Source organism: Musa acuminata, chromosome BXJ1-6, assembly GCF_036884655.1.
Source record: "Musa acuminata AAA Group cultivar baxijiao chromosome BXJ1-6, Cavendish_Baxijiao_AAA, whole genome shotgun sequence".
Classification (NCBI taxonomy): Eukaryota; Viridiplantae; Streptophyta; class Magnoliopsida; order Zingiberales; family Musaceae; genus Musa; species Musa acuminata.
In genome coordinates, this window is record NC_088332.1 from 6,695,478 (window position 1) to 6,715,695 (window position 20,218).

Below are 20,218 nucleotides of genomic sequence, written 5' to 3' on the forward strand. Positions count from 1 at the left end.
TCCATTTGCTAACCTAATTGATGAGGTGCTAAGCACTGATCCATGAGGATTTGGGGTTGTGATACTAAACTTAATCTTACTATTACCCAACTTGTTCTTAAAAATATATTAATATGATCATACTTTTGATATGGGAATATTCATTCATCTTACCATTACATACCACAAACATGTCAAATAATAAAGAGTCAACCAATAGATATATCTATCACATCAATAAAATTACAAAAAAAATATTATCTAATATTTTTCATTACAGATAATATTTTCTTAATATCTAATGATTAAAGAACGACATATTATAAAAGAGTGTGAGCGTAGAATAGACACACACTCTCTCTTTCTCCTCCTTTTGGATATTCGGAGTTTAACTCAAGTCTAATATCATGTTAGGAGCAAATCGCATCTCAAGCAACACCAAATCACTTAATGTGGGCCAAGTTTGAATCAAATTGAGCTCCAAAGCGACCATGACATAAAAGTGATGACATCTTTAGGTAGAATAGATTGCTTTTAGTTTTTCTCCCATTTCTAAGCATCTATAGAGTTAATTTTGACATGTAAAATTAATATTTGTTTATATCTAAAATATTGATTTGATGATGATGATTATGATGATGATGATGATGATGATGATGATGATATCTAACTTAGTTATCAATGATTAGGATTCAAACTCTTATCCGATAAATTTAAAACATGTTAATTAATTTAATTGATAAAAATTATAGTAAGATCATAGGATCAAATTCACTTACTTTGAAAAAAAAAAAAGTAAATATTTTATTTATGTAGAGAGTGTGTTGATGTAACTTATGTTTGCTGATCTATTAATTATTATAATTCATTGTGGAGGGATCTTTTTATTTTAATTTGGAGGCATCAACAAGAATATTATTATAATACATCGTATATTCAGTGATGATTTCCCATTGATTGTGTGATCAGATCAAGGAATTGTTTTAGGATGGAATTCTCCTCCATCTCAATGTTTAATGCTCAAAATTTATGTTAAAGACAATAGAACAATGAGATAATATGATTTCAACACTATTACTGTTGTTGTTGTTGTGTTGGTGTTGGGATTCTACTATCTTCACTACTAATGAGAGAGAGAGAGAGAGAGAGAGAAAATAAACAGCATTATAAGCCTTAACACAACCTTCTTCGTATGAGGAAGGAGAGAAAGGAAAGATGAAGCCTGTTTCATGCATCCTTCTCCTTCCCAAATGGAGAGAACTGCTGAGAGTTCTTTGTCATGCAACTGAAGAACCCAACTCATTGATGCTAACCAAAGGGAAGAACAATTTATCAAACAGGTGTGGGAGGCATGTCTGCAGCCGAGGCAGACACCTGATTCTGAGCCTCCCCCATCATCTTCCTAGCCTTCGCCACCCACCTCCACACCCCCACCACGTTGTCGTACAGATGCAGCGCCGCGTGCAACCCCACCCCCGCAATGATCCCGTTCGCAATCGAGTACGTGAGCGGCATCAGGATCATGGTCAGGAACGCCGGCACTGCCTCCTTCATCTCCGCCCACTCGATCTCCTTCACCATCTTCATCATCATCGCCCCCACCAGCACCAGCGACGGCCCGACCGCCCACGGCGGCACGTTCGTCAGCAGCGGCGTGAAGAAGGCCGACACCAGGAACAGAGCCGCTACCGTGATCGCCGTGAGCCCGGTGCGGCCACCCTCCCTGAGCCCCGCGGTCGACTCGATGTAGGTCGTCACCGTCGTGGTGCCCAGCGCAGAGCCCACGATGGTGGCGCTCGCGTCGACGATGAACGCGCGGTACTCCCCCTCGAAACCGCCCTCCTCGTCGGTGAACCCCCCGTACTCTGCCATCGAGTACATCGATCCGGTCGTGTCGAGGACGTCGACGTAGAGGAGCGTGACCACCGCCAGCCACACTTGGCTCGTGTTGAAGCCGCTGAAGCTTATCTTTCCGGCTGTGTTCTTGATCATGTGGAAGTCTACCACCTTCTTGAAGTACTCGTAGTTGGAATTCCCGGTCGCGGTGTCTGGGAAGACAGTGACGCTGGTACCTCTGAACCAGGACACCAAGGTCACGATCACGATGCCATATATCATGCTGCCCTTCACCTTCCTCGAGAGGCAGACGGCGGTGACGAGGAAGCCCACGGCGGCGAGCCAGAACGTGGGGCTCCGCATGACGCCGCCGAGGCATTCGCCTGTGGCCGCATCAGTCCTCGCGCAGGCCGCAAGCGTCACCAACGTCGACTTGCTCGGCCCGACGAGCCCTATCCCCTCACGGGCTTGGAGGCCGGTGAAGGCCAGGAAGAGGCCGATGCCGGCGGCCGAGGCGAGGCGGATGGAGCGAGGAATCATCCGGGCCAGCTTCGCGCGCAGGCCAAGCACCGACAGGGCGAGGAACAGACACCCTTCGAGCATGACGGCGGCCATTGCGGTCTCGTACGGCACCGGCCCGGTGCCGTGGAACCCCACCATGTTGTAGGCGAAGTAGGCGTTGGCCCCCATGCCGGGGGCCAATGCCAGCGGCAGATTGGCGAAGGAACCCATCGCAAAGCTGCCGACCACAGCGGCGATGACGGTAGCCATGACGAAGTCGCTCTTGGTCGTCGCCAAGCACTTTTGGTACTCCGCGTCAGCGTCCAAGTCACACCCAAGTCCGGGGACGGTATGGTGCGCGTGCATGGCGGAAGAGTTCGCGGCGACATGCATCTGCCTGCAGTCGCGGTGCGTGCACGGCCCACCGGAGTCGGCCAGGATCGCGGCGTTGACGGAGATGATGTAGGCCATGGTGAGGAAGGTAGCGACGCCGGCACGGAGCTCCTTGGTGAAGGAACTCTTGCGGGCTTCCACCTTGAAGTACTTCCCAACGCGGCTGTGGGCGACGGCGCGATTCACGGCACTTTCGGCTCGCCGCCATGTCCCCGAAAGGCTCCTATACGACCCTTTTCCCATCTCCCCTAAACCTTTGCATGGCCCTCCTTCCATCTCTGTTTACTACTTACCACTCTGCTGAACTACTGGTCTCACACACAGTGGGAGTTGGAGCTAAAGACGTTGGCAATGGTGTTGATGGGGTTGCTCCTTATATAGCCCTCAATGAATGACACTGTTGGCTAATTGAGTTGGCATGGAGAGAGAGAGAGAGAGAGAGAGAGAGAGAGTCCATCTCTAGCTAACAGGAGAGTGCAAGCTATGGAGACAGATATCCACTGAATCAAAGGCTAAAAGTGGTTTGAACTCGTTGGAGTTGATGCTCCTCTGTGCTCACACAACTCACAGATTCGATCTTTATCCAATACAACAATTTTACCTGTTGTCGCAGAGTAATCAATTCATCCGAGTAGTAAACAGATGCTGGATTCCTGCATGCGTAAGGAGGGAAGAGAATAAACATATGCTTTCTGAGACTGAAAGATGTGTTCTTTTGACAAAAAGAGAAGCTGAAGTAGGAGCCTAAAAGGAAGAGTGCATAGAGATGCATCCAAGGCCTCACTTTGAAATAGTGATACAATTATGGCACAAGTACTGCTGTAGCAGCAAGGATTCTGTCATCATATGGCCCTTGTCATTCTATATAGGACCCAGTTCATCCACCTCTGTTCAAATAAAAGTGGATGGTAACTAGTGGCCTGCTCTACAAGGAGAATGAAAACTTTCTCTCCTTTTGAGAGGCATCGCTCTTTCTTTTTGGCAGAGGCTATGATTCCACCCATCTGTTCATCTGCATGATGAGATGTTGAGGCCAATGCTGTTCAACCTGCATGTGGTTGCCATGTTGTTGTGTTAATCTAAACATTTTTGTGCACTTCTACCAATGCAGAAGATTTTTTGGGGTTGTGAGACTTGACATTGTCACTCCTTCACCAGGACTTACTCAGCAGAATCAGTTCATCTTATTTGTTTTGAGTTATGAGCTGTATATGGAGCTGAGATCTCCAGGTTCCTGTTCCCAGTATTCTCTTCTGTCTTGACCATGACTGTAATTGAAGTCTGTTGGATTCATGGAGCAATTCTATGCTTGAGAGAGACAAGTTCTTTTCATTCTTATTCTTGAACTTGAGACATCTTGTATGGGAATCACACGACTGCTCCCACAATTCAATCTGAGATATAATAAGTTTGGTAACAACAATGAAATGTTAACAGTGGGGATCACTCCAATCATGAACAAAGAATATGTTCCTATTGAAATATTGTTTACATGACTCCAATCTTGATTACTCACATAAAGATTGCTCTTCATATGATATCTGAATATTCTCCTAGATTTGTTGGAAATGATTCTGATCACAAGCAAAAGGCTTAAAAGAGTGTCTTTTCCCCCTTTTTTTATATGATTAGTATCTGTGGAAACAGCTTTGTATCCCTTTTGAATAAACCTCATTGGAGCTATAGGTTTCAAGTCATATACTGCCAATGAAAACAAATAGGTCTCTGTGCTTTGAATGGAAAATAAACCATGAGTAGCTATGTGGTAAAGTGAAACTATAAAGTGCAATCAAGAACTTACACAGTAATGTTCAGACAATAGAAATCTCCCAAAAACTTCTTTGTGTGTCATGCAGAAGTGACTCCAAATTAAAAGATTTTGAGTTTTTGATTCTAGTTTTAGCTTCAAACTATGTCCACAATGATAGAATTGATGGACTATCCTTCATTGCATCGCTTGATCATTACAGAAGCCATTGAGTTTTAGTATCAGGCATGTCATAGCATATTACATAGTGTGATTCTTTTATCTTCCATGAACAAACCCAAACTAAGACATAAAGATGCTGTCTCACTAAATGCAATGGGTAATCTATATGACTGTCCTCAAATTGGTCATAAAAGAGAATTCTGTGTCATATCTGCTGAACACAAAATCCCATTGCAGGTTTTGCGAGTATATGACAAACGGAGCCACATTGCGAGACTTCATGATAAGCTTCCATAATCATTCTACTAAATAGGCTGCATGTTTCATAAGGATGAACAAAGTTAGAAGTCAAACTTTTAATATACTCAGATGTCAGATAGCACAGATATGCTCTCTTTTGATTGGAATTGTTTAGTAGCACATTTTACGGTAAGGTTTATCATTTGTAGGACCATTGATATTAAAAAGTTTTATAGTTCAATAGAGAGTTCTGATATGAGCTGGCTTCTGACTTAGTGATCCTTGCAAGCTCAGGAATGAGGTTTTTCCAATGAAATCTGCAAACCACAATAAATGTGTTAACAAGAAACGCTAGTCGAGAAATAAAAAGTTCATTGTCCACAGATGCAAGGAAACATGTATAAATCTAATTGGTTTTCCCTTAAGAAATAGAAAATTCATATATCTTAAATGCCAAAACTTGTCAACAACCAATTTATTAGTCATACATCAGCCTAATATTTACCAGACAGAATAAGGATCCATTGATCTTGCAGTGTGGCTTTACTCTTGCCTAGATGGTTCAAAATAATGACTAGTGAATTAATTGGTCTAGAAATCAAGACTATCCATAATTCCATATAACTTTGTGTGTATCCATTACCTTATGCTTGTGTGAATTATATTTCCCAACTTCTAAGATTAACCACCCTGAGTTGCTTGCGACCCACATAACATAGGTCTAACAGGTTCTTAATATCTTTGCCTGTTTTGACATGTAACATCTGGAGCTTAAAAGTGTTAATGAATTCATAAGAGTATTTGCCATTATTCATTATTCGAATTGAATGTGACATGAAGTTGTAAAAGATACTGATCATTCTCTTCTAATTTGACCCTAGTCTAGCAAAAAAAAAATTATCATGAACATCTTTCCTGCGAAACAATTCTGTATAATGTTGTGTAATAATATCGATGACGGATATCGGTAATAAGTTTTTCTTACATCCAGGTGCATGTATAGCAGATACGAGAACCAAATAACCTTCACATTCCTGAATTGTAAGAAGGCGTTTTATGTTACAGTAATAAAATTGAAAAATCATAAGAGAACCGTACCTTCACCCCAGACTTTGTGGGATTAATATTATGATAGAATTCTGGCAATGGTCTGGCTTTGAAACAATGGGTGTGCTGCAATTTATTTTGTTCACTTTCAGCTGTTTTCTGCATATACAATACAGATATTAGATGTGTAGGATATAGATGAATGATAGTTTCAAACAATTTGGCTTAACTCTTACATAAATAAAAAATTAAGAAAATGAAATCAGCAAGTTTTACTAATTATGAGCTATAATTATACTGTGTAGAAGTAATGATTTTTTTAAAATGGAAATGGACAGTATATAACGGCGCAAAATGCAAGTACATAGTGTATCTTATCATTAGAGAACCAAATATCTTACTTGCTCATGAGATTATTAAATATCATCTGATAATAGTTATATGGTATTCCAATGACTAATTATAAAAATAATTAGATTAATTATCACAAAACAAAGACTTTCAGATAAATTAGTACGAGAAGGATACCTCCGTCCTTTCCTTCTTATTTGGTTCAGCATTTCGATAGAATTCTGGCAATGACCTAGCTTTAAAATGATAGCTTTGATGCAATTTCTTCGATTCAAATGATTTCTGCGTATTACAGGTAATTGTCACATTTAAATTGCATGAAGTTAAACAAGCCAAGTTGACTGTGAAATGTAATTATCATGTGAAGAGCAGACATAAAACTTCTAGAAAGATATTAAAGTTGGTTTGTTCACTAAATTACGGGAGTGTGAAATAAAATTGAGAAGAGTCGAAGGATTTATAATATAAAAGGAACTTTGACACCTCTTGGAGATATAGTCTCATTGCCTCTTTCAAAGAAGACTCACCATCCAAACGAAAAATGAGAACAAATATTTAACGAAGGAGAACTTAGGATGCATGAGGAAAACTTCATTACGATAAGAAAAAAATTGCTATGTAATCATTTATGTATGTGGTTAAGCAATTCAGACCTACTAAGCACACACATGTACCTCCTTTTTTAGTTCTATGCTTCCACCAGTTCTAGTTGTATGAGAAAATGATGCAGTCTCTCTGCAAGCTCTACTGCCTGTATTGTTTGAATTCCTGCAGCACAAATAGATGTTTCAAAGAGTTAGTAGCACCGTCTATAGTCTATGAGTAAATTGAGCACAATAATCTATGTGTATATCTAATCTAAAGTTGATTAAAGTGTGTGCCTGTGTTCATGTTTAGTGTTCCTAAACAACAAATTGTTTCTTATCCGATATTTCAGGATCATGCCCCTTTAGAGATTATCATGGGCAATAATATACCTTACAACACTTAAATGCAGTTTCTGACATCTTAAGACCTGCAAGATCAGAATATTTAATAGCAGAATCATCAACCTTGTCGTACCTCTTCTTTTCTGAGTGTATGATAACTGAGTTTACACTTGGCACTCCATCCAAAGATACCTGAATTGCTCAATCAAATGTGGTTTACCATAGAGAACATCCTATGGGACATAAGATTCATTTACAATGGAAGTGAAAGAAGCACCTTATATGGTGTCCTATGATGACATGAGAGATCTGGAGATGGCTTTGCTGAATTCACATTAGCTTTTGTTTCCTTGGCCTTCTCATGAACAGGTGACATTTTAGCTTTTGGATTGGCCCCTCCATTCTGAAATTGAGTAAGATTGACTGACATGTGCAACGATTTTGGAAATGTTGGAACTGATTTCTTGTTCTCCTTTGAGATAGAACCGTATTTCCTGTTACTGCCTGGAGTGGAAATGTTCTCCTTGGGACATCTCAAGGATGAAACCGGCCTTGACAGGGAAAATGGAATCCTGGATGAAGGGGAAGGAGGCAATCCTGATGATCTATGGCTAACTGATGATCTTGAAACAGTCACACTATAATTCTTCTCAGCTGAATCTATATTATCCATATTAATGACAAGACTTTCCTGGAAGAACCAAATTATCATGTCATCAGTGGCATTGACATGGATATGAAACCGGAACCGAAGAACTAGCCAAGCACATTACCTTCAGTGGCTTCTTCTCCGATGTACAGATCTCACTAAGCTCAAACCCAGAAGACTTGTTCTTGTTTTCAATATCTTCGACTGCTACATCGGTTGGTTCAAGTTGCAGAGAAGAACCGATGTGAATCTCATCTCCTTCCATTGCATTCCCCTTCTCCGCTTCTGCCACTTGTGGTTCATTGCTCTTGTCACACAGATCAAAACTGATACCTTTTCTCGAATTGTCAACCGTATGATTACTCTTCTCCTCAGATTCTACTTGTTCACCCTCTTCAACTGCTACATCTGTTTCTTCAAGTTGCAGAGAAGAACCGATGTGAATCTTATCTTCTTCTGTGGCATTCTCCTTCTCCACTTGTGCTACTTCACACAGATCAAAACTGATACCTGCTCTCGAAAAACAAGCACCTTGGTCAACCATACGATTACTCTTCTTCTCAGATTCTACGAATTCAGCGACATCTGTTTGCCTCCCAGGTAAGCTTTTATTGGCAGCATTTGCTGCTTCCTTCGTAGCTGCGACCCTCCTGTAGTGAGCTTCGAAGTAAGCTTTCTTCCGAGCAACACTACCCGGCACCGAGTACTTCTCGACCTCTTCCAAGTATCTGTTATGGTGGAAGGAAGACCATTTGCCCCAGTCTAGCGATTCCGACAAGAATCTCCCGAAAGATATCGATCCCCCTAATGCTGCAACATGGTTCTCCTGCCGACACCGACATCTCCTTACACCCTCAAGAAATGCTCATTCAAATCAAGAAGAAACTAAGAAAGCAAGTCGGATGGAAAGAGCTACTTACCTGAGCTTCATGAGATCCCATTTCAAGCACCGAAGAAACGAAAGGGTTCCAAAAAATTGGGCTCAAAATGCTGAGAAATCCCAAGAAAAGGTGAGGCTTTTGAAATGGAAGAAGCGGTAAAACTTTTGGGCTCTGACTGACTGGAAAAGGAGGAAGCTTTTGGCACAACGGATCCTAACAAAGAAAGAGGAGAAATGTGTTGGTCAAAGCGTTTTGAATCGATCCGCCCACTAAGTTGTTGCCAGTATCTGTGCTTTCCTTGTACGTTGCGCAGTCCTTTTGGCTCAACCACTTGAGATCCGACCGTATCTAGTAGAAATTTAGGCATATTTGGACAATGTTCCTGATATAGAATCTTTTGTTTCTATTTATATGGAAATGGTATATATATATATGTCATTTCATATATTACTTACTTTGGGGGCTAAGGTACATTTTGGAGCAAATGAGATCAATTATTCAACAATACAATAATGAGATTACAGACTGATCAAAAGATTTCAAATATCATGTAAAAATAAAATCTCAAGAAATCAGAAAAAGAAACTGAATAGAAAAAAAAAAACATCAAAGATTTATTTATACCGATCAATTCAGTGATAATGATGTTCAGACCAACATACCAAAAAATTATAACAATCGAATCGAATCGAAGCATTTTTTCTTTCAAATAATCCTTTTTTCTTCTAATCCCATATTAAGTTATGATTAGAGTTTTAATTAACGCTACATCGTTAAGACGTAACAAATCTACTTTTTCCTTTGATTTTTCTGATATGATGCCAAGGGTGCCAATTACATTATTATAAAGATCATAACCCTCTGGAAGATGACATCCAGATATTGATCTAAGCCATGTGCATGAAATGTTTATTGTCCCCTCATCCAATGATGAGCAATTGATTTATGACTAAACAACTGCACTCTAGTACAAAAATCAAGCACACTTCCAAGAACATGAGATGATGGTTGATCCCAATTATATTCCTCTGTCCCTTGGATTCCATCAGCCATCATGCATCCTCCTTGATCTTAGGGGTGAGACCTTCTCACTCTGTGATTTATAATGGCAGCTTATGTAGATCCAAACCTTGTAGGCATGTTTGGCAAACTTCCAAGAACACAAAGTCAATGCTGACTTTGCAGGCATATCTGCTGTATGCAAGCAAACAATTTAATAGTTTAGGCTTATTCTTGTTTGAAGAATATGAAGATTACAAAGAATTAATGCTGAACTACATTCTGAAATCTGAATTCCTAATCTGATGAAAAGAATATGGAATTATCTCCAAGAAAAGAGCTTCTTTTGCTCAAGACGATGACTCATAGCAAGTTCCCATAGAAGAAGAGATCGTCAAGAGAAATGGTTGCTTCCGATGAAGGAAAAGAGTTATCCTTGCTCGAAGAAGGGCAGAGCGAGTCTTGCACTGAGAAGGAGGAGCTGCAGCTGCCTGAAGAGTTGACCTGCAGCCTATTCTCCTCTGCATTCATGCTCTGGAATGTCATCCAAATCCTATGCTCGAAGCCAGATTTGTCTTCCGAGCTGACTCCGATTTCCTTCTGTTTCATATCGATCATCATCTCCGGACTGGCATTTGGCGGATTGATGAGCTCGTGAGTCGCAGGATTCAGGCCGAGGAGGTTGAGTCTCTTCTTGATTCGGGTGTTCCAATGGTTCTTGATCTCGTTATCGGTTCGGCCAGGGAAATATGATGCGATCTTGGACCATCTGAGGCGAAAGGCTAAATTACTCGGCGGCATGCAAGGCGAGAATAAGAGCGTGAGATCGACGTAGAATCTTTCTCGTGCGAGGTTACCTGTTCCCGAGACGCGAATGGAGTTGGATGATTTGGCTCTCTTCTTCCTGGGAAATGGCCTCTCGCTTGAGGTCAGGACGAAGGTAGTTAGTCCATCTTAGCCTGCAGCTCTTCCCGCATCTCATCAGACCTATAGCAAAGCAGCAAAAGAAACAAACGTACCACGAACATGGTCAGCAAACAGACCCTAATGATTCGGTGAGCTGAACGAAGGCAGAAAGGAGTTTGATTCGACACAACTCGTCGTCCAAACTGTAAGAAATCATCGGACAAGGTCCGGTAGGTACCAGCAAGCTTGGGCACGAGGCGCCAACAATGAATGCCATTGTTGATGATGAAGTTTATGAGCTTCTGGTCTTCCTCTGCTGTCCATGCCCCCCTTCTCATCCCGGCCTTGTCACAGCAGGGTTGCCTCCCCATCTCCAGAGAGAGAGAGAGAGAGAGAGAGAGAGAGAGAGAAAGAGAGAGGAACAAAGTAGAAGTTGTGGGTGCAAAGTTCATGCATGAATCCCCGACAAGGTCTTATAGATCGGGTCTCTAGATGCTGCCAGTTCATGGGTTGCTTAAACAAATGATCGAAGCGAGAGAGAGGGAGAGAGAGAGAGAGAGAAAGAGAGAGAGAGAGTCAGCCACCTCCGGAAGTCTCGCGAGAAGATGCTTTGAGATGGATTACGACATGGCGGTGGTTGAGGAGCAGGAGAGCAAGCACTCATGTCTGCTGTATCTTCTGTTGTCTCGAGGAGGAAGAGGAGGAAGTGAAGAGATTCCTTCCATGATACCCGAAGATTCTGCCTCGAATTTTTGTCTTCAGGTGCGCATCACACAAGAAGAGGGAGAGGGAGAGGATACGACGCATGTGGAAATGCTGCTGCCCAGACTCTACTATCCATTTCAAGATTCCATTGTTCTCTGCTTCTCTGTTCATTCTTCCTGCAATAGAATCTTTTGCGTTCCACTCTGTTCAAGGCTGCCCTCAAATTGATCTCTGACAACCATCTCATGGTATGAATTATGGAGAATCCAAGTCCTTTTCAGATAATATGACAATGGAGTTCTTTTACAACATATCTGTTCTTGTAAGGCTTTGAAATACCATTTGCAAATAGCAGAACTTGCAACTCCAAATAACTTAGTGGAGATTGAAAGAAAAGGTGAACAATTTCACTCGATGATCTAGAAGAGATGTACACAAAAGTTTGAGCTGTCGAGTACGAACAACGAAGGTAAAGATTTGATAACATCAGAAAAGATATCAGCCCACAGAGATCTTTGGCCATCTTGATGTCAGAAGTCCATATTCCTTCAACTCTTCACTCTGCAACAAGGAGGATAAATGGCTTGTGTCAAACATTTGTGTAACTGTTGTTTATAAGAAACCAAAAAGAGTTGTTTATGATTTCTCCATTCACAATATCATAAAAGTGAACATCTAAACATACTAATAACAACTGAAACAAGCATGTGGCCTAACTAAATGACCAAATTTTAACTTTTACTAGACAGCTCAGAGAAAAAGATCATTTTTTATTTGTAATACTCACTCGGATTGTGATTCTGGTTCCTCATCAGTTAATGAACCCAAGGATGTAAGCTTTCCAAATGACTCTTTAGCACCACTAGTAGCATTGCCGAATAAGTCTTTCACCTTGTCAAGGACGGTTTTAAGCTCTTCCTGTGTTGGAAGCTGTAAAGAAAACACAATTATTTATCAAGCTCCGACAATCTTTAACAGTGAAGTGACAATTATCATAATGAAAAGTCAGAATTTAGTCTGACAAAAACAAATGTAAATTTTTTTTGTTTCTTGAGAAAATTTATCTCAAGCACTTCCATGGTAATTCAAATGCATGACGACCCTACCGAATATATGATCAAGAGAGGTACCTTAGGAACATATGGGTCTTACACCAGTTCATGATATTGGTTCTTATAGCCCAAGCTACTGGTGCACTACATGTGAACTGCTAAGCCCGTTCCATGGCCGTCTACAACATATGAGGAGGACTATGTTGCCATATTGAAAAGATCAAGGTTGTGCCCTCAACATAAGTTATAGCTGTGGTACAGTGGTAAGCACTTCGATCCTACAAGTAGTACCGGTGGGGTTTAAGGTTAGAGTCCACTTGGTGTTGCTAGGAGAAGGGAAGGATTGTAGGTTTATGGAAGATCAGTATCAACTTATAGTCTAGTTTACCCATATACGCATAGCACCAGTGCTTGATAGTGCAACATGATGGTGTACCACATGTGCATTTCAAAGCCCCTTAGGCTCACATGTAGAAAGGAAGAAAGATTCTGTGCTTCCATCTTCTAAGGATTAACATTGTGCCCTAAGCATACACAAAAGCTCTTAATGTAATGTTACTGGTAATCACAATAGATCCTTTCAATGTTCTTGCTGAGATGTTAAACATATAAAAAGAAGAGGTATCTTGCAGTGTCATGAATAAGATCACAAATACAGTCTTCGTGAAAAAAAGAGAGCAGAAGTTAACATATAAAATATTTTCTCATCATTGTGCAGATATAAAATTCTCATACTCCAATATAGATAACTCAACACAAGATATTCTAAAAATCAATAAACCAGCAAAATTTACACGACTATGTAAACTCACTTGATGCTGAATTTAGAGCAGATAAATGAAATCATGCAACTGTGTGAATATTGGTCAATTCTATCCAATAAGCAGCTTTAGGCACCATCATGGCAAAGTATCTGTAGCACTCTAGAAATATCGATAAAAAAAATTATGTACATCATAGAGGGATCACGTAAGTACCATCTTTTTTTTCCTGATCTAAAGCATTTATTGCAAAACTATGCATGTGATGCAAAAAATAACTTCATCCTATGAGTGCTGAATAGGAGATAAGACACTAAGAAAAAAAAGGAGAAAAAACATACTTCAATGACATTGGAAGTAGAAATTGCAGCCCTCAAATTGTTATTTTCCTGCAAAGATCAAAGCAAATTAGCAGGAATTTTACACACTGAGGGAGAAAGATGCTCCTCTCTCTAGCAACACCAACAATATATATTTAATTTTAGGATTGTAAAGCCTTACAACAAGTTTGTAACCATATCTAAATGATGTAGCAGATCGCAAAACACGGTATTGTTTAACTGCTGTCTTTTGTATTTCCTTCTCATCCTGTTTACACATGACAAGCAATTTACTTACAGTTGAAAATTTAAAAGCTTCTAAAATAGACTAGAAATTATCACAATGAACTTCTTAAAAACAAAATGCAAAAATCTGATAAAGGATAGTCTTCTTTATAAAATTCTTTAAGTTAGTTGCATCATGTTATTCTGTGAGAACGTGGTATCTTACACAGTTCAAGCTGCACGCAATGGTATAAGAGAACTCAAATGATGAAATGGCTAAGCAATTGTAGCCCACTAGTTCTTCTGAGGTTGTGTAGATTCAACACCACTTGTAGGACCAACTCATCCCTTAATGGATCATGTAGATCAAACAAGAAATTCCCAAAATTTTTCAGGGAATTGTTTGGACCTAAATACCCCAAACTTGGTGCAGATACAGACTTGAAGGCTGGTGTGGGTTCAGGAATGAAGCAATGTCAAAACATCTAGGAAGCATACATATAATGAATACATGTGTGTAGGATAAAACGTTCAGACAAGTGAGCTTAGTTTTAACTATGCTTTTCCCATTTTATTTGTGTCCAATAACTAACATACAAGAAAAAGAAAAGGTTTTGAAATCTACATCGGATTGTGGTGCCATATTCCTTAATATACAGGATACACAAAATAATGATTCTGAATATAAGGAATCATGATTCACATTAAGCTTCCAGACAGTGGAGATTCTAGAACTGGTGCATCCGGGCTTATTCAAGATTCATGCTATTCTAGTTCAAACTCGACTAAATCTGATTGGAACTCAGCTGGTCTAAGTCAACATTGATGAAATCTGGTCAATTCGGACTAATTTCTAGCCAATTCATGGCTGTATTATTCTCAGCAGGTTCTGACCACTGCTAGCTGTTTCCAATGAATTTATGAATCCAGAAAATTCTGTATAAAACCAAGCAATTACTAAGAAATAAACGACATTCTTTTATCAAGATAAATCTAGGACAAGAATAGCACTGGTATAATCTAAAAGAGAAAGATCTGCCTAACAAACACTACCAGCAACCAATTATGTGAATTTAACTAAAAAACATGAAAGACACCAGCGAACAAGGAAACAGTTCCGATTATATTCCATCAAGCTCACAGGAGATACCCTTTTTATCAAGATAAATACTTAAACCACTAGATGTAACTGTAATCATAAGAGGAGTGAAGTTACAACTTAAAATCATATGAAGTTGCATGATTATCATCTTTGAGATAAGGTGTTAGATCCAAGAATAAGGTTGTTGATACACAACTATTCCTATAATTTAAACCAAATAATGGTAATATAGAGATATGAAGTGAAATGATTTCCTAACCAACTAGCTTGCATCATATGGGTTAATGCTAGCAAGCAAGAATATGAATGTGCTGGATAGGCTAGGAAAATTGAAGCAAATAAAATACAATGATTTCGAGAACAATTCAGTCACATCTAAACAAAAACAGAGGAGAGAATTATGATATAACAAGTGCTATTTCATGCATGCATAAGTTAGAATGATGATTTTCACTCATTCCCTGCTATGCCTATGTTTCCCACAAATCCTAAAAACTATTTCTTGCAGCTTTGGAAGGTGTAAAGCAGGGTTCATTAAAACCTGATATGTTAACTTTTGGTGAATACTTGTGTTGAAGTTCAATAGTGACAAAGGAACAGGGAGTCAAGGATTGATACAGAATTGATAGAGTTTCAGGGGAGGATTCAATATAAGTTTCACTAAGACTATGTCTAACACAGAAAGGAAAAGTTGTGTTCAACTTAGAGCAGACACAAAAGGTATGGCATAAGAGCTGAGCGTCTTAACTGACCCATATAAGCTGGAAAAAGAAAAGGACAGCTAAACAATCCAAGCATCATTGTGGACAACATAGTGAATAGTTTATCTTCATTCTTTTATTCGTAGAGTAGGTGGTTGAGAAAATGAAGGACATGAGAGATACCAAGAGAAAGCATTACTCTATATATAACAGCTGCAATATTTCGAGCAATGGTGTCTTTGTAGATATATTTTCCGAGAAAGTTATCTTTTGCTGCCACCATAATCTTCGCAGTTGTGCCGCCACTTATTATACTAAGCGGGTACCAAAGATACACCTGCAAAATTACCACATCATATGCCTTCAGTTTGTGATTAACAAATTGAATGTCATTAGATACATAAGATCCAACAAAACAACAAGCTGTGTGAGGTTTACTCATCTCCTTTGAACACTTTTTTGTCAGGTGACTCTAAAGCGCTTCCAACACATATTTATTTATGACAATGATGATGCAAACTATTATCTTTCTTATGATACGTTGCTCATCCTTAGGTGTCCAAGTATGGGTTGAACAATATCATCAAGTAGGGTTCTGCTGTGTACCAAAAATAGTTGGTCCTTTCAGCAGTTTCACTCACTCTAGTGAAGCTAATGAATCAAAAATTGGGCTTGCCAATTGCCCTCTCCTTCATGGGCGTAGGCCTATCAACATGCTTATTTGGATTCAACTTTTCTTGAATACCTTTCTAAAGAACTAAAATTCGCTAAATTTAGTGACAAAAAATGAGCTTCCCTCTAGACTTGTAAAACCCAATGTTTATCAATCCGAAAAAAGCAATAACAAAATCAGCAAAATTTAAGGCTTTGATTGAAAATTATCATTAAATTTCCTCAATCTTGAGGACAGAAAAGAAAGAGAGAGAGAAAGAAGGGGGGGTGGGGGAATGCTGATGACACGATACGTTGGAGGTGCGGATGAAGACAACGAAGCGAGGGTTGCCGTCGTCCTCGATCTTGGGGAGACGGGGAGGGGGAGGGCGCTGGGACTGCCGACCCGCCATCATCCCCCTCTTCCCCTTGGCTTCCACAACCAGCAGATTCCGCCGCCGCTGCTGACGCTTGTTGCCGGTCTTGACGCTGGCAAGGGGCGAGCCGCGCAAGAAGAAGCGGGCGTCTTCTTGAAGCAGCGCTCCTTTCGGGTTGCAGGTAGGAAGCCGAACGAGCGAGCCCATCGACATGGTCACCTCGATCCTCTTCTCCTCCTCTCGACCCCCGTCTCCCTCTCCCCCCTCGATTTCTTATCCGAACGTTCGCTCTCCTACTCTGGTTCGAGTGGGGCCCGCCACAACAAACGTGGGGTTCACCCAACAGAGAAGCAAAGTGTCTTTAAACACCACTCGTTTGCTTGCCACGTACATTTCTTTAGTTTTTTTTGGCTCATAATATTTGGACTTTCCATTACCACTAATTCTCACATTGCCTGCAAGATTGCACGGCTCATAGTATTTACTGTATTATGTAGTAAGAAATAATCATACAAGAAAGTCAAAATAGTAACAGTTGACATACTCTGTTTGAGTCAATATACTTCATTTAACTTCAGATAACATTGGATTAAGATTTAAAATTCAGCTTCAAATTCTTTGAATCTCTCCTTCATCAATAGGAAAATGATGGGAATTAACAGTATTTTGTAGTAACAAAATGAGGTTGACCTGCAAACAAGACACAGTAACGTAACAGTTGACTATTGTGTTTGAGTCATAAATAATTCATTTGAATTCAGAATAACATTGGATTAAGAGTTGACCAACTAGCACAAAGATTTCCACGGTTCCTGCCTGATTCTTTGAATCTTTCTTTCTGAACACTATGAGAATAGTAGCCATCAGAAAGAATTTGAAATGGCAAAGAGAATGCAGCAGAGCATTGTCATCAACCGGTCAATCAATCGCTATGTTACGTTGTTCGGCCCCTTAGGCGACCGTAGACGGTCATGGAGGCGGCAGCTCTAAGATTGGCTCGAGCAGAACGGAGTGCGCGTAGCTGTTGCTCGCGGCTGCCTTGAAATGCCACCCTGAATTCTTCCCTTTGCAACCTCAAAGCCATGGCTGCGTCCTCCGACTGGCTCGGGCCAATCCTTCTTCTGAAGCTCCTGGTGTCTCTCTCCGTCACCTGGGAAGAAGCTTGAGCTGCACTTCTCCTGATGCTTCTGCTACTGATGTTTCTGTTGCTGTTGTTCTGTTCAGAACTGCTGCTCTGGGTTTTGCCACCACGTGGAGTAGCAGCGACTGCGCTGCTGCTCTTCCGTGCTTCCACTTCTTCAGGGAATAGAAGCTGAATTGTGTTCCACAATACCGTATTTATGGTGCAAGATCTCGCATTGCTGCAACAATGGCGACTTCCTCTCAGATGAAGATGGAGCATATTTTGCTGAAGCCGAAGAAGAAAGAGCAGTAGCAAAGATTACCTTATCAGTTGCCTACATTTTGGGCATTTCTTTCCGCATTTATTAGCGGCAGATTTCAAGCATTTGATGCAAAAGCTGCGAATAAGAATGTGATCTTTATCAGTAAGATGATGCAGCATTGGTTTTCATTTTGAGAAAAAGGAAGCGAATGTAGTATTACTTAATTGGACAATTATGAAAGAACAAATAATATCAAGTTCATTAGCCAAATTCCCTTTCCATAACTTGTCAGTTCTTTGTCGAGGGAGAAGATATGGATGCCAAAAAAAAATTTAGAAATCAACTATCAAATAAATAATTTAAAGTAAAGATGTACATGGTTCAACAATTTTTACCCACGGTGAACAATTCAAATCCTTCACCACATGAGATTGTCAATTATAAGGAATAAGTGTTTCTTCTTTGTTAATCCAAATTCAAATCTAAGATCTCACATAAATCCTTAAAAACTTTCGCTTGATCTTTTTTAGAGATACTTGAATAAAAAATCAAAACTTAATTCTAAAAGTTTTCTTTGCATGCTTAAGTATCCAAGTAATTTGATTCATATTAGGATTCTAAAACAATACTTATCAACCCTAACACTTAATTGGACAGTAACAAAAAGTTTCTGACTATAACAAAAGAGTAGCCAAACAAAATATTGAGTTCAAGGTTCAAATTTCCTTTCCATAACTTGTCAAGTCCATGTGCTCAGGCACAATTTGGAAACTAATTAGCTAATCTTCAATTTTTGTGTAATTCTATAATCCTTTAAAACACTGTAAGAAACCAATATATACCTATGGTTACATTAAAAATGTACCAAGGAGAATTTTTTTGCTTGCACAAAGTAGACATCAAGGCAATTGCATCTGATTCCACATGGACTCTCTTTGCTCCTTCCCTCACAGCATTCATCAGCCCTCTTTGATGCATAAGAATTCATAATTCCATATACCTTAGGACTTTGCAGAAGGATGGTGAAAAAAAGAAATAGTAAAGTGAAGGCAAATTAGAAGCAGGATAATTAGTAGTTCTGTCTTTAAATTCACAATTAATTCTCAAGCTTAAGTAGATTATAGTGTCTTCTTTGGAGAAATCCTAAATTCCCACCTTGCTCATTCTTATTCATGGACTAACAACAACTATTTACCAATCACAAGAACAAAGCAGGATGAGTAAGCAGAGTGTAGAACAATTCTAGGGTTTGATTTGTTTTCCTAATCCCATGCAACATATTCAAAGCAAAGAAGTTGACATGTTTAACCCAATTGCAAAACTGAGGGCTTTGGTTTTCTCTTCAAGATCTTAGCCATCACATCAAAGAACAAATGCATTTAACTCTACATCACAATCACCAGTTGGGATATTACCTGTGCCCACAAGGAGTAGTGCTTGGCTCATAGCAAATCTCCAGACAAATCTGCATCAAAAGAAGCCACCTTGATGATTACAAAAGAGGATGTATTTACTCCTGGTATTAGTCAAAGAGTCGGCTCAAGAAAAGCCTCTTACAGCGCAGGATAGCTCTTCCCTCAACCGATCCATGCACGGCAACCCCTTGATCGGTGCCTTCTCAGACAAAGATCCTTCTTTGTCTATCTGCTTTGCTCCGTCGACGGCCACCGCCGCCTCGGTCTCCTTGTTCGTTGTCTCACCGCCACGATCTGTTCAAAGAACCATATTCTGTGGGAAAACGAACACGCCAATCCACAGAAAGACGGCCGAGGAGAAGATAAAAGAAAAAACCATACCAGCGGCTTTTTCTTCGTCGTCGTCGTCGTCGTCGAGACGAAGCACCACGGGCGGAATCGAGACCGCAGGCTTCCTCCGCGGCGCCCGCTTTCTGCAAAGGGGAAAAGATCAAGAACTGGTAGACAAGAGAATACGGGCGGAGGAGGAAGAGGATGGGATTGAAGACCTCGTGGAGGTGGTCGATAAGGGGGTCCTGAGGCGCCTCCGCTTGTGCTGACGGGATTCCCTCACGGGCGTGTCCTCCACGACGACGGTCGCGAAGAGGAGGGCTTCCTCGTCCCACCCGGCCATGGCGGCAGCGGACCGAAACCCTGGGCTCAGAAGCATGCCGCAGCCGCTGTCGGTTCTCTCGGTGGGCGTTAGGGATTGTCGGGGCCTCTCGTCGAACACAGATAAAACGCGAAGAAGGGAGAGACGCCAACGGTCGAATTTTTTGAACGAGGCGGCGGCCAACAGACTTTGCATTTGACCTTCATTTTAACACACACACACACACACACA

The 20,218-nt window shown here is 40.5% G+C and overlaps 5 protein-coding genes across 5 annotated transcripts; all 5 read right to left on the bottom strand.

The window, feature by feature from the left end:
- Positions 1-1,131: 1,131 nt before the first annotated feature.
- Positions 1,132-3,112, bottom strand: LOC135675908 (adenine/guanine permease AZG2-like). Its single transcript, XM_065186549.1, has one exon. The coding sequence runs from the start codon at positions 2,983-2,985 to the stop codon at positions 1,312-1,314; it is 1,674 nt and encodes a 557-aa protein (XP_065042621.1). The 5' UTR covers positions 2,986-3,112; the 3' UTR covers positions 1,132-1,311.
- A 1,374-nt stretch (positions 3,113-4,486) lies between these two features.
- LOC103988266 (protein WVD2-like 7) lies at positions 4,487-8,904 on the bottom strand. The gene is made up of 8 exons (XM_009406816.3): positions 8,776-8,904; positions 7,980-8,681; positions 7,484-7,897; positions 7,340-7,398; positions 6,952-7,045; positions 6,455-6,559; positions 5,978-6,085; positions 4,487-5,196 (listed from the first exon to the last, which is right to left on the bottom strand). The coding sequence occupies exons 1-8, from the start codon at positions 8,794-8,796 to the stop codon at positions 5,170-5,172; spliced, it is 1,530 nt and encodes a 509-aa protein (XP_009405091.2). The 5' UTR covers positions 8,797-8,904; the 3' UTR covers positions 4,487-5,169.
- A 1,194-nt stretch (positions 8,905-10,098) lies between these two features.
- LOC135675402 (MYB-like transcription factor ODO1) lies at positions 10,099-11,012 on the bottom strand. Its single transcript, XM_065185555.1, has 3 exons — positions 10,880-11,012; positions 10,593-10,722; positions 10,099-10,504 (listed from the first exon to the last, which is right to left on the bottom strand). Exons 1-3 carry the CDS (start codon positions 11,010-11,012, stop codon positions 10,099-10,101), a joined length of 669 nt encoding a protein of 222 aa, XP_065041627.1.
- A 719-nt stretch (positions 11,013-11,731) lies between these two features.
- LOC135675909 (protein HHL1, chloroplastic-like) lies at positions 11,732-16,816 on the bottom strand. The gene is made up of 6 exons (XM_065186551.1): positions 16,473-16,816; positions 15,707-15,844; positions 13,661-13,747; positions 13,501-13,548; positions 12,134-12,276; positions 11,732-11,907 (listed from the first exon to the last, which is right to left on the bottom strand). Exons 1-6 carry the CDS (start codon positions 16,746-16,748, stop codon positions 11,895-11,897), a joined length of 705 nt encoding a protein of 234 aa, XP_065042623.1. The 5' UTR covers positions 16,749-16,816; the 3' UTR covers positions 11,732-11,894.
- Positions 16,817-17,152: 336 nt separating this feature from the next.
- LOC135675403 (uncharacterized) lies at positions 17,153-20,182 on the bottom strand. Its single transcript, XM_065185556.1, has 6 exons — positions 19,884-20,182; positions 19,717-19,808; positions 19,478-19,629; positions 19,336-19,385; positions 17,981-18,055; positions 17,153-17,896 (listed from the first exon to the last, which is right to left on the bottom strand). Exons 1-6 carry the CDS (start codon positions 20,180-20,182, stop codon positions 17,470-17,472), a joined length of 1,095 nt encoding a protein of 364 aa, XP_065041628.1. The 3' UTR covers positions 17,153-17,469.
- Between the last annotated feature and the right edge of the window lie 36 nt (positions 20,183-20,218).